This window comes from Petromyzon marinus, chromosome 69 (assembly GCF_048934315.1).
Source record: "Petromyzon marinus isolate PM22_M1 ecotype Great Lakes invasive population chromosome 69, UKy_Petmar_22M1.pri1.0, whole genome shotgun sequence".
Classification (NCBI taxonomy): Eukaryota; Metazoa; Chordata; class Hyperoartia; order Petromyzontiformes; family Petromyzontidae; genus Petromyzon; species Petromyzon marinus.
In genome coordinates this window covers 2,368,377-2,390,836 of record NC_133735.1, presented here as the reverse complement: position 1 = coordinate 2,390,836, position 22,460 = coordinate 2,368,377, and the positions used below count along the sequence as shown (strand labels likewise).

The 22,460-nt window shown below is 50.9% G+C and overlaps 1 protein-coding gene across 1 annotated transcript in view; it reads right to left on the bottom strand.

Moving 5' to 3' along the window:
- Positions 1 to 16,609: 16,609 nt before the first annotated feature.
- Positions 16,610 to 22,460, bottom strand: part of LOC116957083 (uncharacterized) — a 59,065-nt gene continuing 53,214 nt past the window's right edge. The window contains exons 17-18 of the mRNA XM_076055097.1: positions 18,932 to 19,018; positions 16,610 to 17,015 (exon numbers count right to left, since the gene is read on the bottom strand). Of these exons, the coding sequence (XP_075911212.1) occupies positions 16,809 to 17,015; positions 18,932 to 19,018 (294 nt within the window). The 3' untranslated portion in view covers positions 16,610 to 16,808. The remainder of the gene's footprint in view (positions 17,016 to 18,931; positions 19,019 to 22,460) is intronic.

Sequence of the window (22,460 nt, the reverse complement as noted above, 5' to 3'; positions counted from 1 at the left end):
ACGGACGGAAGTGGTAAACAATAAAAAAAAATGGCGGGCGGGCCACGTGCTGACTCGCCGCTCCCACCACGTGCTGCTGTGCGGCCCGGTTCCTAACAGGCCACGGGACCGGTACCGGTCCTCAGCCCGGAGGTTGGGGACCCCCCCTGGCTTAACAGGTCGGGGGGGGGGGGGTGGGGAATTTTTATTTAAAGCTTTCGTGACTGCAGCGATTCATATTCTTGGTTCTTTCGGTAAAAGTCACCACCACGTAGAAGAGAAACAATAAAATAATAAAAATATAAAACAACATTTTTATTATATTCTTGGTTCTTTCGGTAAAGTCACCACCACGTAGAAGGGAAACAATAAAATAATAAAAATATAAAACAATATTTTTATTATATTCTAGGTTCTTTCGGTAAAGTCACCACCACGTAGAAGGGAAACAATAAAATAATAAAAATATAAAACAATATTTTTATTATATTCTTGGTTCTTTCGGTAAAGTCACCACCACGTAGAAGGGAAACAATAAAATAATAAAAATATAAAACAATATTTTTATTATATTCTAGGTTCTTTCGGTAAAGTCACCACCACGTAGAAGGGAAACAATAAAATAATAAAAATATAAAACAATATTTTTATTATATTCTTGGTTCTTTCGGTAAAGTCACCACCACGTAGAAGGGAAACAATAAAGTAATAAAATATATATAAAACAATAAAATTCTCACCGACGTTTCGACTGCAACACAAAGCAATCATCATCATCAGGTGACTGCTTGTGTTGCAGTCGAAAATGTGAGAATTTTATTGTTGTATATATTTTATTCTTGGTTTTCTTTAGTTCTTTCGGTAAAGTCACCACCACGTAGAATGAGAATAAAATAATAAATTAATAAAATAAACTAACACAATAAAATTCTCACGACGTTTCGGCCACAACACAAGTGGCCTTCTTCAGGTGAAAGGAACAGACCAGTCGGGACCTGAAGAAGGCCACTTGTGTTGTGGCCGAAACGTCGTGAGAATTTTATTGTGTTATAAATCCTTGCAGTCAGGAAAGCTTTAAATCCAAATTCATTCTTGGTTCTTTCGGTAAAGTCACCACGTTGAAGGGAAACAATAAAATAATTTAAAAATATAAATAAAACAATAAAATTCTCACCGACGTTTCGACTGCAACACAAAGCAGTCAGCCGAAACGTCGTGAGAATTTTATTGTGTTATTTTATTAGAACCAAAGAAGATAAATCCTTGCAGTCACGAAAGCTTCAAATCGAAATTTATTCTTGGTTCTTTCGGTAAAGTCACCACGTTGAAGGGAAACAATAAAATAATAAAAAATAAAACAATAAAATTCTCACCGCAACACAAAGCAGTCACCGTGGTGACGACTGCTTGTCTTGCAGTCGAAAACGTCGCGAGAATTTTATTGTTTTACATATATATTTTTTTATATTATTGTATTGCTTCCCTTCAACGTGGGTGACTTTACCGTAAGAACCGCTCTCGCCCGAGATCGATTCCCGCCCACGGCCACCAACACCGGAGCGCTCGCGGGCCTCCTCCCCGAAGGGAAGCTCGGCCTCAAACGAGGACCCCGGTGGAACGGTTGCGCGGGGAAACGTCATCGCCACTGGGGGGAGACAAAGGCGGACGGGGCGTGGCGCTGGCCACCCGCCACCCTTTCGTGTGCCGGCCTTCACAGGGTGCTCGCTCGCTAACGGCACTCGCCCCTACAGTCTGGTGCAGGCTACATGGGGGATCTTTGTCTGCGTGCCTTCAACGGAGGAGGACTAACAGACGGACAGGGCCCCTTGCTGAAGCCTTCTCCTGGGTGGCAGCAGATCCCGACATTGGCATTTAGCCTCGGGACATATTGAACCTGGGTTCGAGTCCTGGGTCAGGCTGTCTCTCTCACTCTCTTAGGTTATCGATAATGGACATGTTAGAGGCACTGAGCAACACTGAGAACCTGGGTTCGAGCCCTGGGTCAGGCTGTCTCTCTCACTATCTTAGTATATCGATACTGGCCATGGTAGAGACACTGAGTGAGTAACACTGAGAACCTGGGTTCGAGCCCTGGGTCTGAGTGTCTCTCTCTCTTAGTATATCGATAATGGCCATGGTAGAGACACTGAGTGAGCAACACTGAGAACCTGGGTTCGAGTCCTGGGTCAGGCTGTCTCTCTCTCTTTTAGGATATCGATAATGGACATGGTAGAGACACTGAGTCAGTAACACTGAGAACCTGGGTTGGAGTCCTGGGTCAGGCTGTCTCTCTCACTCTTCGGATATCGATAATGGACATGGTAGAGACACTAAGTCAGCAACACTGAGAACCTGGGTTCGAGCCCTGGGTCAGGCTGTCTCTCTCTCACTCTCTTAGGTTATCGATAATGGCCATGTTAGAGACACTGAGTAACACTGAGAACCTGGGTTCGAGCCCGGGGTCAGGCTGTCTCTCTCTCTCTTAGGGTATCGATAATGGCCATGTTAGAGACACTGAGCAACACTGAGAACCTGGGTTCGAGCCCTGGGTCTGGGTTTCTCTCTTAGGAGATTCATAATGGCCATGCCAGAAACACCCAGTCAATAACACTTAATACCTGGGTTCGAGCCCTGGGTATCTCTAATGGGAATCATTATGGCCATGTCGGAGACACTGAGTCAGTAATATTGAGAACCTGGTTCGAGCCCTGGGCCTGGGTGTCTCTAAGGAGGCTCATAATGGCCAGGTCAGAGATTCGAAATATGATTCATATAATCTAAGTATTGTCCACATTAGATGTGGTGTCAAAGTGGCAAGATGTTAACTCCCTTGCCTGGTAGGCAGGAGGTCGTGGGTATATTTGGAGTTTGCATGTCACTCTCCTCGTTATCGTGTCGACTTTCACCGGGTCTCACGGTTTCCCCCCTCCACATTTAGACATGCGTTCAGAGTATTTGGCTGCTAAACATTTTCACAGAGTGACGAGACACTTCGTTGAGCCATCATTTGTGGTGACCAGGTGGCTTCTGAAAAAAGAGCAAAATAGCTCAGTGGGCCTTAACTGGTAAAATAAAAAAAATATATAGTTAACGTAGTAATAGATGATTTTTTTGTTATCATTCACAGATGGGCAAGAAAGTCATCAATGCGTTGCTGCACACGTGTGTCAATTCGAGAATTCAGCGGTGTTCATTTAAACAAAACAATAATAGGTTTTTATCCTTTCTGGAAGAAAAACAAACACAGATGTTAAAACCCTTTGCCGGTCCCCGATGTGACTTCACCGAAGGAGGCAAAGAATACGAATTCCTGCACTCACGAACGCTTTAAGTCAAGATGCTCGCTGTCGCGTTAAGTTCGTCATTTCCATCCCCCGCCCCGGCACCTCCGATTAGCACGGCTGGCTACGTACGGTGCGAAATAAGTTCAACACACACACACACACTCGCACAGAGACCCATAGACTCACAGATATCCATGAACTCGCACAGAAAACAATAAACTCGCAGAGACCCACACAGTTTGTGGTCCTTCCCCCGCACCTCCGATTCGCAGGGATTGCTACGGACGGTGCCGCGGTAGAAGTTCAGCGTACAGACACACAAAACACTCGCGCGGTGTGAAATTTCGTTAATACGGAAATTCCATTTGGTTAATGGAAATCGCTTTTTTTTTAAACCGAATGTTCGCGAATCGACGAATGCCCCTGTTATGTTTTTGGTAGCAAAACCTTCGTGGCATTCACCTCCGTGGGCCCTGCTGTTTGTTTGTTTTTTTCAGCGGCAGGGGAGTGACCGATCGCTTTTGAGCATTTAAATCTCAACCACATGCAACCCGCCCCTGGTTCATCATGGCCCATGCACCTCCTACGTACATCGTGCTCATTGTTACGCTAATTCCTTTGTCAAAGCGTTTTGCTTCCTCCCACACAGCTCAAAGGACGCGACCTGGGGCTTGGCTGTTTTCACTCCAGCGCTGTCCTCATGACAGCACGGTCCCTTCAACCTGATGAAGGCCACTTGTGTTGTGGCCGAAACGTCGTGATTTTTGTTATATATATTTTTTTACCTACGTGACTTTACCGAATAGAACCAAAGAGTATGGATCCTTGCAGTCACGAAAGCTTCAAATCTAGAATCGCTGAGTGTTTACTCCTTGTGTGATGGAGGGTGGTCATTGGGTCTGGGGAGGAGGGGGCATCTGCTACTAGGGGCGGTGCAGTGGCGAGATGTTAACTTCCTCGCCTGGTATGCAGGAGGTCGTGGATTCGATCCCAACCCTGATGTCTGCATATTTCGAGTGTGCGCGTGTTTCCCTCCCTCCCTCTCTTTCTCTCTCCCTGTGGTCGTGTGGATATTTCTCCGGGTCCGCCAGTTAACCCCTTCCGCATTTAGAAACATGCATTTGAGAGTACGAGGCTGCTATAAATGTCCACATAAGGCACTTCTTTGAGCTATTTGAAATAGCCAGGTCACATCTGGGGGAGAAAAAAATAGCTCTATAGCTCACTGGGCCTTACCTGGTAAAATAAAAAAACGTTTTTAGTCTTAGTTTACAACTTACAATTAGAGACTTTGTGTCTGGCTAAACTTCTGAATGTATCATGCGACCTCCCTTGCCAGTGTATCAAAATATAAAAAAATAGGTTCAACCCTTGCTGGCAATAAAACACGTTTGTGTTAAGATGTTAAAACACCAAAAATATAAACCGTTTTGCAAGGACTCGTGTCTGCATCAACCACATATACTTGTTAACGTGCGGTGGCGGTGGTGGTGGTGGTGTTGGAGCACGCACACATAAAACCGGGGGCGACTTACAATACTTACCGGTGCGGGTGAGCAAGTCATCTCGGACCAGGCTTCCTGTGGGGTCCTGTGGGGTCCTGTGGGGTCCTGTGGGGTCCTGTGGGGTCTGTAGGATCCCACAGGACCCCGGCCCTCTTGGGAAGCGGTACAAACCTGTTGTGGGCGGTTGTGCGTCACGCGTGTCCAGGCCCTCCAGAGGGGAGGGGACCGGGAAGGTCGGTGGGATCCCACGTAAAAACCCGCCTCTACGCGGAGACATCCTATAAAAGGTGGGAGCCAGAGAGCAGAGAGGGCAGTTCGACCGAGCCAAGATGAAGAGCCAGTGCAGAGAGAAGACCGGCGAACCAGGCCCTGGGACCCCTCTGACTCCGCGCCCGTGACAGGGCCGTGCAGAGCAAGCCGGTGGTGCGAGCCCAGAGCGGCGAGGGGCCGATGTCCTTCTGAGGGCCCGGACTCGTGTGGCTGGCGGTCGGGGACCTGAGCCGAAGCTGGGCCAGCTCAGGCAGCCCTCCGGGCAGGGAGGACTATGATAGAGGTCGGTCGGGAGTTAACGTGGGGCATTAACTGGGGGGGGACTTGAAGAGGCCTTTCGCCCCTTCAAGTGTCAAGGTCACGACGTTATTCTTGCTGCTTTCGGTAAAGTCACCACCGCGTAGAAGGGAAACAACAAAATAATAAAAAATATAAAACAATACAATTATTGTTAAAACAATAAAGTTATTGTTGTTTTATATTTGTATTATTTTATTGTTTCCCTTCTACGCGGTGGTGACTTTACGGAAAGAACCAAGAATATGAATCCCTGCAGGCACGAAAGCTTTAAATCGACAATTTAAGGTCGCTACTGTTGAAGTATTTGTAATAAATAACGCGTTGCCTCAAGTCAACAGTCTCCGCCGTTAATAAGGCCACCACACATGCACACACACACACAAAAAACCATGCTCTGGTAGTTTATGATGCATCGTCTTTTAAACTGATTGGGGTCCACACCAGAGACGGCTTTCTTTAGAGCCTCATCTCAAAACGGCGCTAGACCAGAGAACGCCAAAAGGCGAACGCAGCACAAGTACAATGCCACTATCGGGACATTGAGAACTCGGGTTGAGCAGCCAAATCACGGGGCCTCTCCCTTGCCAGTGTCAAATGATAAGAATGGGTTTCAGCCTTTCTGGAAATACAAAGAAAAACCTCGGGTTGCGAGTAACTTGGTCTGCGAGCATTTTGCAAGACGAACAAAATTTTTTTTTCGATTTAAAGCTTTCGTGACTCCAGGGATTCACATTCTTGGTTATTTCGGTAAAGTCACCACCACGTAGAAGGGAAACAATAAAATAAAAATATATTTTAATTTTATTGTTTTAACAATAAAATTATTGTAACAATAATAATAAAAATTATTGTAACAATAATAAAATTATTAACAATAATTGTATTGTAACAATAAAATTATTGTAACAATAATTTTATTGTAACAATAATATTATTGTAACAATAATTGTAACAATTATTTTATTGTAACAATAATTGTAACAATAATTTTATTGTAACAATAATTGTAAAACAATAACAATAAAGTTGTTAAAACAATAACAATAAAATTATTGTTTTATATTTGTATTATTTTATTGTTTCCCTTCTACGTGACTTTACCGAAAGAACCAAGAGCAAAACATTCGTAAATAAATATTAATTTGATAAACGAGCGCAGGGTCTTGGTGTAACGTGTAGACGCGCTTTGTACTGCCGAGCGTCACGTGATCACAGCTGATACAACGACGAGTGCTTTGATGTACGAGCGATTTGGATTACAGGCACGTTGTCCGGAACGCGATTATGCTCGCAATCCAAGGTTTTTACTGTAACAGGTCCCTTGCAGGGTGGGCTGGTAGGACAAGTCTCTGCGCTGTCTATTGCTGATTTTACACCCCAACAGCACGAGATTTCACTTCGTTAAAGTATTGAAAGGGGACAGACGGACTGACGGACGGACACATTAATCTATTGCAGGCTGGTGCACTCAGTTTACAACTTCGTACCTACCAGTAAAAAACAGTTGTGTCAAGATGTTAAAACACCAAACGGAAACCGTTTTTTTTGCGTGCAGGGAATCATGTCTGCATCAACCTTGCATTAACCACGTGTACATGCTCTTTGTTTTCTTCGGTAAAGTCACGTAGAATTAATAAAACATTAAATTACAAAATAGCATAACGACGTTTCGATCGCAACACAAGCAATCATCATCAGGTAGAGGAAACACATAACCGCAGATATATATACACGGACCTTAAGTAGGGGGAATTAACACAGATAATATATACCAGGGGATACAGAGAGACGGAACGTCACACTAAATCAAACAGGGTTTAGCAAAATTTGGAAACTATATAAAGCAACACAAACGGCCGGTTAAAACACACAATTAACGCATGGTTTGGTTGAATACGCTGTTTCAAAGATTGTTAAATTGAAAGTGTGAAATCTATCACTATCTTAAATTTCACACTTAACTTACAATTTAACAATCTTTCAAACAGCGTATTCAACCAAACCATGCGTTGTGTTTTAACCGACCGTTTGTGTTGCTTTATAGTTTCCAAATTTTGCTAAACCCTGTTTGATTTAGTGTGATGTTTCGTTTCTCTGTATCCCCTGGTATATATCTGTATATATATCTGCGGTTGTGTTTCCCTCTACCTGATGTCGATTGCTTGTGTTGCGATCGAAACGTCGTATGCTATTATGTAATTTCATTTTTTTTATTATTATTTCCACGTGACTTTACCGAAAAAAACCAAAGCGTAATTCCTGCAGCCACGATAGCGCCTAATCAAGTTTAAAATACAAAGGTTAGCGACTCGATCAGGTGAGCCTTCTTCGCCTCGCACTCTGTTAAAAGCCCTAACAGCTGTGTGGAGGGTTTCCCGACACACACACATACAGGGTAGTCCCCGACTTACGACGGAGATGCGTTACGACCATCGTATCGCAAGTCGAAAATATCGTAAGTCGAAAATGGCGCCTAGCCTACCCAGGAGCCTTCATGGTGAGAATTTAGCAAAACAAAGCAATTTACAGTAACGCACTGTATAAACTATATACTGCGTGTATTCATTAACTACAATACTGTATGGCACAGTAAAATTTCAAGTAAAAAAAGGTCAATTCTTAGCCTACCTATATGAACTGTAATTTCACAGAAAGATTTTTTTTCAGGAAACAATCCTATCTGCAATAAAAAAAAACTTTTAACATGCATTGAACGTACGTATCGTATTGTATCGTAAACCTAAAATTAAATCGCTAAAGCTATGTTATCCATACATGCACAGAACGTATCGTAACGTGTATCATATTCTACCATACTCGCCACAAGATTCTGTCCGTCGTCTGCATACCTGAACGATGTTAGGTTGTTGATGGCTACATTAACTTCGTTTTCGGAAGAGGAGGATGGCGATGATAAAAAGTCGCAGTGTCGCTATCGTAACATCGAAACATAGTAAGTCGGGGACTACCTGCACTTGTGAACTGGTGTGGACCAATCAGTTTCAAAGGCAATGCATGTGTACTCCTCTTTGGTTCTATTCGGTAAAGTCACCACGTAGGTATACAAATTAAAACAACAAAAAAATCACGACGTTTCGGCCACAACACAAGCGGCCTTCATCAGGTGAAGGGATCAGGCTGTCTCGAGGACAGCGATGGAGTGAAACACAGCCACGCTCAGACCGCGATCTTTAAGCTGGGTGCGAGCAAACAAGGTGCCTTGACAAAGGAATCAGCATTAAAAAATTAGCATTTGATTGCCCGAGCTTAGCATAAAAGTGGTGTACACCAAATGCTATTTTTTTCATGCTAATTCCTTTGTCAAGGCACCTTGCTTCCTCGCACACGGCTTAAAGGTCCGCGGTCTGAGCGTGGCTGTGTTCACTCCAGCGCTGTCCTCGAGACAGCCTGAACCCTTCACCTGATGAAGGCCGCTTGTGTTGAGCCCGAAGCGTCGTCATTTTTTTGTCGTTTTATTTTTTTTTACCTACGTGGTGACTTTACCGAACAGAACCAAAGCGCATGGATCCTTGCAGTCACGAAAGCTTCAAATCTAGAAACGATGCATGTGGCTACCGCAGCGTGCTCTCTGTTCGTTTCCGTGTTCACCGCGAGCACACGTGATGAACGCGGGCATGGTTTCCTTGATAAAGGCTCCTGTTGGGCCTTGTGAACACCTGTTCGATTGCCAGCGAGGGCAAAACCGATCCTCATCATCTTCCCAACGCACGCTGAACGTCTTCTCCACGGCGCGTAGCCAAACCGTGCCAAGCGTAGGCGTGTGTCGGCGGCGGGAAGAACGACAAACGAAAAGACAAAAAGCAGTTCGGACGAGACAGAGTTTTCAATCCGGCTGACGATTCAAAGGCGCACGGAGCTGCTCCACTGGCTTCCTAGAAAGAGCGGGTTCCCCCAGAGACGCCTCGCGGTGACGGCGCGGCGATGCAGCGGCCACATCGCCGTTCGGTGGCCAGGCCCAAAGAAAGGGCCACCGTCCGAGCTCAGGAGCACGAGTTTGCGTGACGATGGTGCATGACAAAGTCAGCAAGGTATTGTGGCTGGGGGGGGGGGCGGCACCTCGGAGATCGAACTTAACTCGTTCCGGAACACCCGCGCGTTCGAACACCGGACTTGTTCCAACAGCGAATCAATGCTCCCCCATAGGCATGAATGGAAATGGCATTAATTGGTTTCATACTCTTTGGTTCTATTGGGTAAAGTCACCACGTAGGTGAAAAAATAAAACGACAAAAAATCACGACGTTTCGGGCCACAACACAAGCGGCCTTCATCAGGTGAAGGGACGAGACTGTCTGGTAGGACAGCGCTGGAGTGGGAGAAGACACGCTTAGATCACGACCTTTAAGCTGTGTGAGAAGAAAAAGACCACGCGCCTTGACAAAGGAATTAGCATATAATTTAGCATTGAAATGGCTCATTGAAATAGCTAAGTTAAAGTATACACATCCGCAGAGGTACCCCTTGACAAAGGAATTAGCATATAATTTAGCATTGAAATGGCTCATTGAAATAGCTAAGTTACAGTATACACATCCGCAGAGGTACCCCTTGACAAAGGAATTAGCATATAATTTAGCATTGAAATGGCTCATTGAAATAGCTAAGTTAAAGTATACACATCCGCAGAGGTACCCCTTGACAAAGGAATTAGCATATAATTTAGCATTGAAATGGCTCATTGAAATAGCTAAGTTACAGTATACACATCCGCAGAGGTACCCCTTGACAAAGGAATTAGCATATAATTTAGCATTGAAATGGCTCATTGAAATAGCTAAGTTAAAGTATACACATCCGCAGAGGTACCCCTTGACAAAGGAATTAGCATATAATTTAGCATTGAAATGGCTCATTGAAATAGCTAAGTTAAAGTATACACATCCACAGAGGTACCCCTTGACAAAGGAATTAGCATAGAATTTAGCATTGAAATAGCTGAGTGATTAGCTTGTAACTGGTCACAGAAATAGCTATGTTAAAGTATATACACACACAGCTTAAAGGTCGTGATCTAAGCGTGGCTTCTTCCACTCCAGCGCTAATTCCTTTGTCAAGGGGTACCTCTGCGGATGTGTATACTTTAACTTAGCTATTTCAATGAGCCATTTCAATGCTAAATTATATGCTAATTCCTTTGTCAAGGCGCGTGGTCTTATTCTTCTCACACAGCTTAAAGGTCGTGATCTAAGCGTGGCTTCTTCCACTCCAGCACTGTCCTCCAGACAGTCTCGTCCCTTCACCTGATGAAGGCCGCTTGTGTTGTCGCCGAAACAACGTGATTTTTTTGTTATTTTATTTTTCACCTACGTGACTTTACCCAATAGAACCAAAGAGTATGGATCCTAGCAGTCACGAAAGCTTTAAATCTAGAATTAATTGGTTTCCCCGACAAAAGGATGCACCTGTTACGGGCCGTTTTTACAAAAAAAAAAGTTAACAACATTAAAACACAGTACAGTGGCACGTGAAAGCGTACGAAAAAAAACCCCAACGAGAAACACAGTTGTAATTGACAGAATAAACGAACTTTGAAACGTCACTTCACCCGTAGCAAGGGGAGTGGATGGCTCGAGCGGAAGGTGGCGGGGACAAAGTTGACGGGAACGACGTTTTATATATATATTTTTTTGCGGGTCTGCCTCTGGGCCGAGAGGGCCACGCGTGAAACTGGGTCACTCGTCCTTTTGTCCCGCTCGCCCTGGCTAACGCGATCTCGGCCCACGCGGCTTCTCATCAAGCTGCTCGACCAGCCGAATGTTTTTGTGTTCGATGTCCGGGGCGGCGCAAAAAAAAAAACCGGTCGAAAATTTGGTTCGCTCACCCGAATTGTTCCGAGTTCCGTGGGGGTCACTCGATCTCTCACCACCCCCCCCCCCCCCCCCGAGTCTCCACTGCATCGTGGTTCGTCTGTGGCAGGTCGCGACCTCGCGGCGGTGTTCCCTTCGGCAGTCGGAAGGCCAAGGCGGCTCAGCGAGACGTGCCGGAGAAACTTTGGACACTCCGCGGGGGGGGGGGGGGGGGGGGGGGTCTTGCGAGCGCTTTTTGCTCGCATGCCGTCCGACAAAAGCTCGTCGCTCGAGCGCAAGACCCTCGCGCGGCCGTGGCGGTCATTTTATTTCGTGCAATACCCGAAGTTGCCGACTCCCTCCGTATTCTATCTAACCTTTGACGCAATTGGCGGTGACCCCGAGGGAGGGAGGGGCGGGAGGGGGTGGCGGTGGTGGGAAAAACCGCGTGGCGACAGGAGCCTTGCTGCCGTACCCCCGACGACAAAACATCCAGTGGTCCGAACGATCGGCCTCGTCGAGAGCCACTCGGGGACACCCGGGTTCCGTAAGAAGTTGAAAAATTGCACACAAACGCGTCACATCCACCGCCCGGGGGTCACGAGCGCGGGCGGACTGAAAAATAATCATTTACCGTGGTGCGTCTCTGTGTCTATAATGATTCAGTTGTGTATCGTGACGACGGTACTTGATGTCAAACACGTGGTGGTGGTGGGGGGGTGGGTGGGTGTGCCACTGTGGGGAGATGTTAACTAGCTCGCCCGGGTATGTAGGTCGTGCGTTTCCATCCTGACCGACGCCTGCTGTTAGATGTGCGGCAGTCGGCGTGTCTCGCCCCGTTGGGTGGCGTGGAATTTCCCCCGTCCCCCCCCCACCACCACCGGGGTCCTCCGTTTCTTTTGCCCCTCCACATTGAGAATCACCATCAGCGCCGTCGCCATCGTCAACACGCGTTTGGCCGCTATAAGTTTGCACGTGACGACGAGCCGCCGAAACCCCCAACACGTACAGGCGTCAGGGTCGGGTGATCGAGCCCACGGCCTCCTGCACATCAGGGCGAGGGAGTTAACACCTCCGAGCCGACCGTGGCAGTGGCAGTGGCCACGAGGCTAATGCTGTTGGGGACCAAGGCCCCCATCGAATCGGACTCAATTGATTCCAACTTGATTTGAAGCTTTCGTAAACTGCAGCAATGACCCTTTGGTTTCTTCCGGTACGGTCACGTAGAGAGAAGATAAATTAAAGCAATAGGGTGCGACGTTTCGATTGGAAACACAAGGGAGCGTGATCAGGTAGAACTACATTTTGAGAGACAAAACACAGACACGGAGACACACACAAGAGAGACACACAAGCAGAGAGAGAGACAACACACAGAGACACAGAGAGAGACAACACAGAGACACACACAGACACACAGAGAGAACACACATACACAGAGAGAGACAGAGACAACACAGAGAGAGACACAACAGACAACACATAGACACACACATAGACACACTAGACACACAGAGAACAACAACAAACACAGAGAGACAACACAGAGACACACAGAGACACACAACATAGACACACAGAGACAACACAGAGACACACAGACAGAGACACAGACAGACACACAACATACACAGAGACACACAGAGAGACAACACAGAGACACACAACATAAACACACAGAGAGAGACAACAGAGACACACAGAGAGACACACAACATAGACACACAGACACACAGAGAGACACACAACATAGACACACAGACACACAGAGAGACAACACACACACACAGAGACACACAACATAGATACACAAGCAGAGAGACACACACACACAGACACACAAGCAGAGAGACAACATAGAGAAACACAGAGACACACAGAGACAGTGTGTATGTGTCTATGTGTGTGTCTCTGTGTGGTCTCCGTGTCCGTGTTGTGTCTCTCTCTCAAATGTAGTTCTACCTGATCACGGTTGCTTGTGTTCCAATCGAAACGTCGACACTCCATTACTTAATTTATTTTCTTCCTACGTGACTCCACCGGAAGAACCAAGGAGGAAATGATTCCAGTCGGGTTCGAGGCGAAAATTCCAAATTCCAAATCCGAAACCACGCACCCGATCACTCCCACACACGGCGAAGACATCGGTACACAACCCCCTCTCTCTCCCGATCACTCCCCACACACGGCAAAGACGGCGGTACACAACCCCCTCTCCCTCTCTCTCCCGATCACTCCCACACACGGCGAAGACTACGGTACACAACCCCCTCTCCCTCTCTCTCCCGATCACTCCCACACACGGCGAAGACTACGGTACACAACCCCCTCTCTCTCTCTCTCCCGATCACTCCCACACACGGCGAAGGCGCCGGTACACAACCCCCTCTCTCTCTCCCGATCACTCCCACACACGGCGAAGACGGCGGTACACAACCCCCTCTCTCTCTCTCCAAGTTGCCTACCACCGATCACTCCCACACACGGCGAAGGCGCCGGTACACAACCCTCTCTCTCTCCCGATGACTCCCACACACGGCGAAGACGGCGGGTACACAACCCCTCTCTCTCTCTCCCGATCACTCCCACACACGGCGAAGGCGCCGGTACACAACCCAATCTCTCCAAGTTGCCTACCACTGATCACTCCCACACACGGCGAAGACGGCGGTACAACAACCCCCTCTCTCTCTCCCGATCACTCCCACACACGGCGAAGGCGCCGGTACACAACCCAATCTCTCCTCGTTGCCTACCACCGATCACTCCCACACACGGCGAAGACATCGGTACAACAACCCCCTCTCTCTCTCCCGATCACTCCCACATGCGGCGAAGACATCGGTACAACAACCCCCTCTCTCTCTCCCGATCACTCCCACACACGGCGAAGACATCGGTACAACAACCCCCTCTCTCTCTCCCGATCACTCCCACATGCGGCGAAGACATCGGTACACAACCCCCCTCTCTCTCTCTCTCCACGTTGCCTACCACCGATCACTCCCACACACGGCGAAGACACCGATACACAACAACCCCCTCTCACTCCCGATCACTCCCACACACGGCGAAGACACCGATACACAACAACCCTCTCTCCAAGTTGCCTACCACCGATCACTCCCACACACGGCGAAGACGGCGGTACACAACCCCCTCTCTCTCTTCCGATCACTCCCACACACGGCGAAGACATCGGTACACAACCCCTTCTCTCTCCAAGTTGCCTACCACCGATCACTCCCACACACGGCGAAGACATCGGTACACAACCCCCTCTCTCTCCCGATCACTCCCACACACGGCGAAGACTATGGTACACAACCCCCTCTCTCTCCCGATCACTCCCACACACGGCGAAGACATCGGTACACAACCTCCTCTCTCTCCACGTTGCCTACCACCGATCACTCCCACACACGGCGAAGACACCGATACACAACAACCCTCTCTCTCTCCCGATCACTCCCACCACACGGCGAAGACACCGATACGCAACAACCCCTCTCTCAACACAACGATGCACACGCAGGCGGGGTGTGTGTGTGTGGTTTTCGTCGCGATTTCCTTTCAAATTCTCACGATTTATTTATTTATTCCCCGCCCCCCCGCACAGGCCCAATCTCACCTGCGGGCGGGCGAGGCGCGTTGAGAGCGAGCGAGAGAGCGAGCGAACGAACGAGCGAGCGGTGGGCGCGGAGTTTAAAAAAAAAAAGAGAAATGACGGAGTAAAATTAAACTCGTCGACAGCGCACGGACGTCGCCGCTCGCACATCGCCGCACGTGGCCGTGGTAAAAACTAAAACCCGTGGGGGAGTGCGGCCGACAGCTACACCGCGGTACGTGGACGGGGCCAGGGGACGCCACGACTCGCGCCGTTCTCGCGTGTAGGGGGGAGGATTTGATTCGTTTTTGTTTACTGTTAAACCGTCAGACGCTCCCACCCCCCGACTCCCCCCCCCCTAAAAAAACGGGGGGGGGCCCACCACCGCCCCCCCCCCCCCCCCCCCCCACAGCAGAGGAGGTACACCGTCGGCGCCTCTCCCTCTCCAACCCCAACACAAATCCTTCAATCCCCTAGCTCCCGCAACCCCTCAAAAATCTATCCCACAGAAAGCAAACGCCGGTGAACTGGAGAGGTGGCTCAAGGCGGCGGCGGGGGCGGTGGCGAGGCGGTGGGGGCGGTGGTGCCGGGGGGGCGGTGGTGCCGGGGGGGCGGCGGTGAGGCGGTGGGGGCGGTGGTGCCGTGCCTGGCCATCGGTTTGACGTCCAGGATGCGAGATCGCCGGTGTCGCTCAATTGCGGAGAGGGAGGAGGAGGAAGTGGAGGGGAGGGAGGGAGGAGAGGGAGGTGAGGGAGGGAGGGAGGGAAGGGAGGAAGGGAGGAGAGGGAGGAGAGGGAGGGAGGGAGGGGAGGGAGGGAGGGGAGGAGAGGGAGGGACGGAGGAGAGGGAGGGAGGAGAGGGAGGGGAGGGAGGGAGGGAGGGGAGGGAGGGAGGGAGGTAGGGAGGGAGGGAGGGAGGGAGGGAGGGAGGGGGGGGAGGGAGGGGAGGGAGGGAGGGAGGGAGGGAGGGGAGGGAGGGAGGAAGGAGAGGGAGGGAGGGGGGGAGGGAGGGGAGGGAGGGAGGGAGGGAGGGAGGGAGGGAGGGAGGGAGGGAGGAGAGGGAGGGAGGGGAGGGAGGGAGACGACAGCTGTTCGCCACGGTGGCTGGGAGGATGTTGACGACCTCGCGACCGCTTGTCTCAGGAGGTCGTGGGTTCGATCCCCACCCGATGACCCGCTGCTCGACATTGGGAGCTTGCGTGTCTGTCTCTCTGTCTGTCTCTCTCTCTGTCTGTCTCTCTCTCTGTCTGTCTCTCTCTCTGTCTCTCTCTCGGAGTCGATTTTTCTCACGATTTTTCCCTCCACATTTAAAAAAAACACACAAAACGTGCGTCCCTCAAAGCATGTTTGGGCTGCTATATACTTTTCCAAAAAGAACTAGACAAACTCAGCGGGGCCTTACCTGGTAAAGTAAAACTAGTTTGTTCTAATATCGCTTGAAAGTGGAAACATCTTTCTCTGCGGCAGGCTGACAACTCTCTCTCTCTCGTGATTGGTCAACGGCGGGAAAGTGCTCGACCCCCCCTCCGGTCAGAGACCGCTTCATTGGCCAACAGTTGTCAGCTGCTCTCTCACGATTGGTCAACGGCTTTCCCACCCCCCCCCCCCCCCTCCCGCTCGCCCGTCTGCGATTGGTCGATCGGCAGCGACAACCGCCCCCGCCCCGCCCCGTGATTGGCCGACGGTACCGGTAACAACAACTCACCTCTCCTACCTCCGCCGCCTTGGGAAAAAAAATTCCCTGCCGCTCCTTCTCTCACGCACCGTTAAAAAAAACCTCCCCCCCCCACCCACCCACCCACCACCCACCCACCCACCCCCCCACCCCCCCCCACCCACCGGAACCCCCCCCCCCCCCCCAACCGAAATCCAAAACCCTGGGTCCCTTCACGAGCCAAATGTCCTCTCCTCTAACGCCGGGGCGGCGGCTTTGTCGTCTTCTCCGCCGCCGCCAACAAATGCCAACCGACCACGACCAAAGCGGCGGCGGCAGGCAATCGGCCTCCCGCCCTCCTCCCGCCTCCTCCCGCCTCCCGCCCCCATCCACCGCCTCCCCACTAGAGGATCTTCTCCTGGATGAAGGGGTGCTGCAGCGCCTGGTTGATGGAGACTCGCTTGGCCGGGTCGAGCATCAGCGTCTGCTCCAGCAGCTCGCGAAGCTGCAGGACCTTCTTTCGCTGCTCCTCGGGCAGCCGCTGGAAGCCCACCAGCTCGGCCAGCAGGTCCTTGGTGGGGTTGATGGAGCTCATGATGGTCACCTTCTCCTGCGCGTGGTGGTGGTGGTGGTGATCGTGTGGAGGGGGGGAGGGGAGGGGAGTAAGAGGAGGAGGATGATGATGGTGGTGGTGATGGTGGTGATGATGGTGGTGATGAGGACGATGAGGACAATGAGCAGGAGGAGTGTAAGGATAATGATGATGATGATGAGGAGCGGGGGAGGGGGGAAGAGGAGGTAGGATGGGGGGAGGAGGGTGGAAGGAGGATGATGATGATGAGGACGATGAGGACAATGAGCAGGAGGAGTGTAAGGATAAAATGATGATGATGATGAGGAGCGGGGGGAGGGGGAAGAGGAGGTAGGATGGGGGGAGGAGGGTGGAAGGAGGATGATGATGATGAGGACGATGAGGACAATGATCAGGAGGAGTGTAAGGATAATGATGATGAGGAACGGGGGGAGGGAGGAGGTAGGATGGGGGGAGGAGGGTGGGAGGATGATGATGATGATGAAGACGATGAGCAGGAGGGGGAGGAGGAGTGTAAGGATAATGATGATGATGATGAGCGGGGGGAGGGGGAGGAGGTAGGATGGGGGGAGGATAGGAGGATGATGATGATAAGGACAATGAGCAGGAGGAGTGTAAGGATAATGATGATGATGAGGAGCGGGGGAGGGGGGAGGAGGTGTCAGAGGTCTTGAGGCTGTGACGCTGTATGAGGATAATTCCGGATGAGATTTCCGAAGTCGCCATTTGAATTGTACCCCCTGGCTGCCAACGAACCTCTTTCCCTGCGTTGTGTAGCCAAGTCACAAGGTCCAAGAGGTCTCTCCGTGTCCCCGTATCCCCATTCTACCCGTGTCTCCTGTCTCCTGTGTCCCAATTCTACCCAAGTCTCCTGTCCCCCGTGTCTCCACGCCACCCGTGACTCCCGTGTCTCCCGTGTCTCCCGTGTCTCCACGCCACCCGTGACTCCCCGTGTCTCTCTGTCCCCGTGTCCCCCACGCCACCCGTGACTCCCCGTGTCTCTCTGTCCCCGTGTCTCCACGCCACCCGTGACTCCCCGTGTCTCTCTGTCTCCCGTGTCTCCACGCCACCCGTGACTCCCGTGTCTCTCTGTCTCCCGTGTCTCCACGCCACCCGTGACTCCCGTGTCTCTCTGTCTCCCGTGTCTCCACGCCACCCGGTACTCCCGTTGTCTCTCTGTCCCCGTGTCTCCACGCCACCCGTGACTCCCCGTGTCTCTCTGTCTCCCGTGTCTCCACGCCACCCGTGACTCCCGTGTCTCCTGTCTCCCGTGTCTCCACGCCACCCGTGACTCCCGTGTCTCCTGTCTCCCGTGTCTCCACGCCACCCGTGACTCCCCGTGTCTCTCTGTCTCCCGTGTCTCCACGCCACCCGTGACTCCCGTGTCTCCCGTGTCTCCCGTGTCTCCCGTGTCCCCACGCTACCCGTGTCTCCCGTGTCTCTCTGTCCCCGTGTCCCCACGCCACCCGTGACTCCCCGTGTCTCTCTGTCTCCCGTGTCCTCACGCTACCCGTGTCTCCCGTGTCTCTCTGTCTCCCGTGTCCCCACGACACCCGTGACTCCCCGTGTCTCTCTGTCCCCGTGTCCCCACGCCACCCGTGTCTCCCGTGTCTCTCTGTCTCCCGTGTCCCCACGACACCCGTGACTCCCGTGTCTCTCCGTCTCCCGTGTCCCCACGACACCCGTGACTCCCGTGTCTCTCCGTCTCCCGTGTCCTCACGCTACTCGTGTCTCCTGTCTCCCGTGTCCTCACGCTACCCGTGTCTCCCGTGTCTCTCCGTCTCCCGTGTCCTCACGCTACTCGTGTCTCCTGTCTCCCGTGTCCTCACGCTACCCGTGACTCCCGTGTCTCTCTGTCTCCCGTGTCTCCATGACACCCGTGACTCCCCGTGTCTCTCTGTCCCCCGCGTCTCCCGCGTCCCCAAGTGTCTCACCCTCTCTGTGACCTTGTCCACCTCAATGTACATGAAGTTGAGGTTTTGGTCAAAGTGCTGATCTTTGAATGTCCCTTTCCGGATCATCTGGAGCACACACACACACGCACACACACACGCACACACACAGCGTCACACACTTGCACACGCACACACACGCGCACACACACAGCGTCACACACGCACACACACACACATGCGCACAGCGTCACACACGCGCACACACACACAGCGTCACACACGCACAGCGTCACACACACACACAGCGTCACACACACACAGCGTCACACGCGCGCGGCCGGTGCCGCCGGCGACTGCGGTCACTCTCCTCTCCGGGAAGGGGGGGGGGGCACGCGATGCGGCGATCCTCAAGACCGTTGGCGGACCGAGGATCGTCCGGTTTCCACGTTCCCTAGAGTATCGGGGGGCCCGCCGCTGCTGCTGCTGCTGCTGTGAATTCGCCACACGCGGCGATGGCGATGAGCCGCCGGCGTTGGGCTGCTACCGTTTGTGATGGCCGGTTTGTCGATTCTGACGAACGCCTAGAGGCAGCTCACCGGGGCCTTGCACCCGGCGAAATAAAAATGAAGTCGTTTTTTTTTAAAAAAAAAAAGCAGCAGTAGGAGTAGTTTAATGGAACAGAGTTTGTGTACTCTTTGGTTCTATTCGGTAAAGTCACCACGTAGGTAAAAAAATAAAACAACAAAAAATCACGACGTTTCGTCCACAACACAAGCGGCCTTCATCAGGTGTTGTTATATAAAAAATTTTTTACCTACGTGGTGACTTTAGCGAATAGAACCAAAGAGTATGGATCCTTGCAGTCACGAAAGCTTCAAATCTAGAATAGACTTTTGTGTCTTCTCTCCCCCCCTGTTCTGAGTCGGTTTTGGTGCAGGAACCTCCGGGTACCTCCCGTGGCTAAATCCACACTCACAGTGGAAGTGGAATTGGCCAAACTCGCATTCCCCAATGCTAAAATGTTACCTGCAAACCACTCAAATGGGATCGCACGCAACAACAGCAGCAACAACAACAGCAGCAACAACAACATCGTCAAAAAACGTGGCAGGATCCTCCAGACAAAAAGAGAGAGGTGAAAATCAGAGGTGCGGAGGAAGGACAACTGTGGGTCTGTGTGGTGAGTCTGTGGGTCTCTGTGTGGTGAGTCTGTGGGTCTCTGTGTGGTGAGTCTATGGGTCTCTGTGTGGTGAGTCTGTGGGTCTCTGTGTGGTGAGTCTGTGGGTCTCTGTGTGGTGAGTCTGTGGGTCTCTGTGTGGTGAGTCTATGGGTCTCTGTGTGGTGAGTCTATGGGTCTCTGTGTGGTGAGTCTATGGGTCTCTGTGTGGTGAGTATATGGGTCTCTGTGTGGTGAGTCTGTGGGTCTCTGTGTTGTGAGTCTGTGGGTCTCTGTGTGGTGAGTTTGTGGGTCTCTGAGCGGTGAGTCTATGGGTCTCTGTGTGGTGAGTCTATGGGTCTCTGTGTGGTGAGTCTATGGGTCTCTGTGTGATGAGTCTATGAGTCTCTGTGTGGTGAGTCTATGGGTCTCTGTGTGATGAGTCTATGGGTCTCTGTATGATGAGTCTATGGGTTTCTGTGTGGTGAGTCTATGGGTCTCTGTGTGGTGAGTCTATGGGTCTCTGTGTGGTGAGTCTATGGGTATCTTTGTGAGTTTATGGGTCTCTGTGAGTCTATGGGTCTCTGTGTGGTGAGTCTGTGGGTCTCTGTGTGGTGAGTCTGTGGGTCTCTGTGTGGTGAGTCTATGGGTCTCTGTGAGTCTATGGGTCTCTTTGTGAGTCTATGGGTCTCTGTGAGTCTGTGGGTCTCTGTGTAGTTAGTCTATGGGTGTCTGTGTAGTGAGTCTATGGGTCTCTGTGTAATTCTGTGGGTCGCTGTGTGAGTCTATGGGTCTCTGTGTGAGTCTATGGGTCTCTGTGTGAGTCTATGGGCCTCTGTGTGAGTCTATGGGGCTATGTGTAGTGAGTCTATGGGTGTTTGTGTAGTGAGTCTATGGGTCTATTTGTGAGTCTATGGGTCTCTGTGAGTCTATGGGTCTCTGTGAGAGTCTATGTGTCTCTGTGTGAGTCTATGGGTCTCTGTGAGTCTATGGGTCGCTGTGTGAGTCTATGGGTCTCTGTGAGTCTATGGGTCGCTGTGTGAGTCTATGGGTCTCTGTGTGAGTCTATGGGTCTCTGTGTGAGTCTATGTTATGTTGAACAACTTTCGCACCACCGTCGGAAGCCAACCGCGCGAATCGGAGCTGTGCGGGAAGGACAAGAAACGTAAATGAATTAGGCGTAAAAAGGAAAAAAGCCAAACGCACAGCACCCACTGTGACAATAAACCCCACACCATTAGACTCACACAGAGACCCATAGACTCACACAGAGACCCATAAACTCACACAGAGACCCATAGACTCACACAGAGACCAATGACTCACACAGAGACCAATGACTCACACACAGACCCATAGACTCACACAGAGACCCATAGACTCACACAGAGACCCATAGACTCACACAGAGACCCATAGACTCATCACAGAGACCCATAGATTCACACAGAGACCCATAGACTCACACAGAGACCCATAGACTCACACAGAGACCCATAGACTCACACAGAGACCAATGACTCACACACAGACCCATAGACTCACACAGAGACCCATAGACTCATACAGAGACCCATAAACTCACACAGAGACCCATAGACTCACACAGAGACCCATAGACTCACACAGAGACCCATAAACTCACACAGAGACCCATAAACTCACACAGAGACCCATAGACTCACACAGAGACCCATAGACTCACAGAGACCCATAGACTCACACAGAGACCCATAGACTCACACACAGACCCATAGACTCACACACAGAACCATAGACTCACCCAGAGACCCATAGACTAACACAGAGACCCATAGACTCACACAGAGACCCATAGACTCACACAGAGACCCATAAACTCACACAGAGACCCATAGACTCACACAGAGACCCATAGACTCACACACAGACCCATAGACTCATACAGAGACCCATAGACTCACACAGAGACCCATAGACTCACGAAGAGACCCATAGACTCACACAGAGACCCAGACTCACAAAGAGACCCATAGACTCACACAGAGACCCATAGACTCACGAAGAGACCCATAGACTCACACAGAGACCCACACACACATACACGTGCCACAATGCTCACGACCCTCTTCTGTAATGGCGATAGCTAAAACAAAGATCCCCCGTGTATAGCCTTGACAGACTGTTGGGGCAAGTGCCGTTACAGCGAGCAGCACCTGTGAAGGCCGGCACGGTGGCGCACGAGGGGGTGGGCGGCCAGCACCACGCCCGGCCGCCTTTGTCTCCCCCCAGTGGCGATGTTTACTACCACACCACCGTACCAGGCAACTAATTTGAGGCCGAGCCGACCTAGGGGAGGCCCAGGACCGATTCGGAGAATCGCCACTGGGCCGCCGGTTTCGTACCGCGACGCTGCCACCCCTCCCCGCCCCC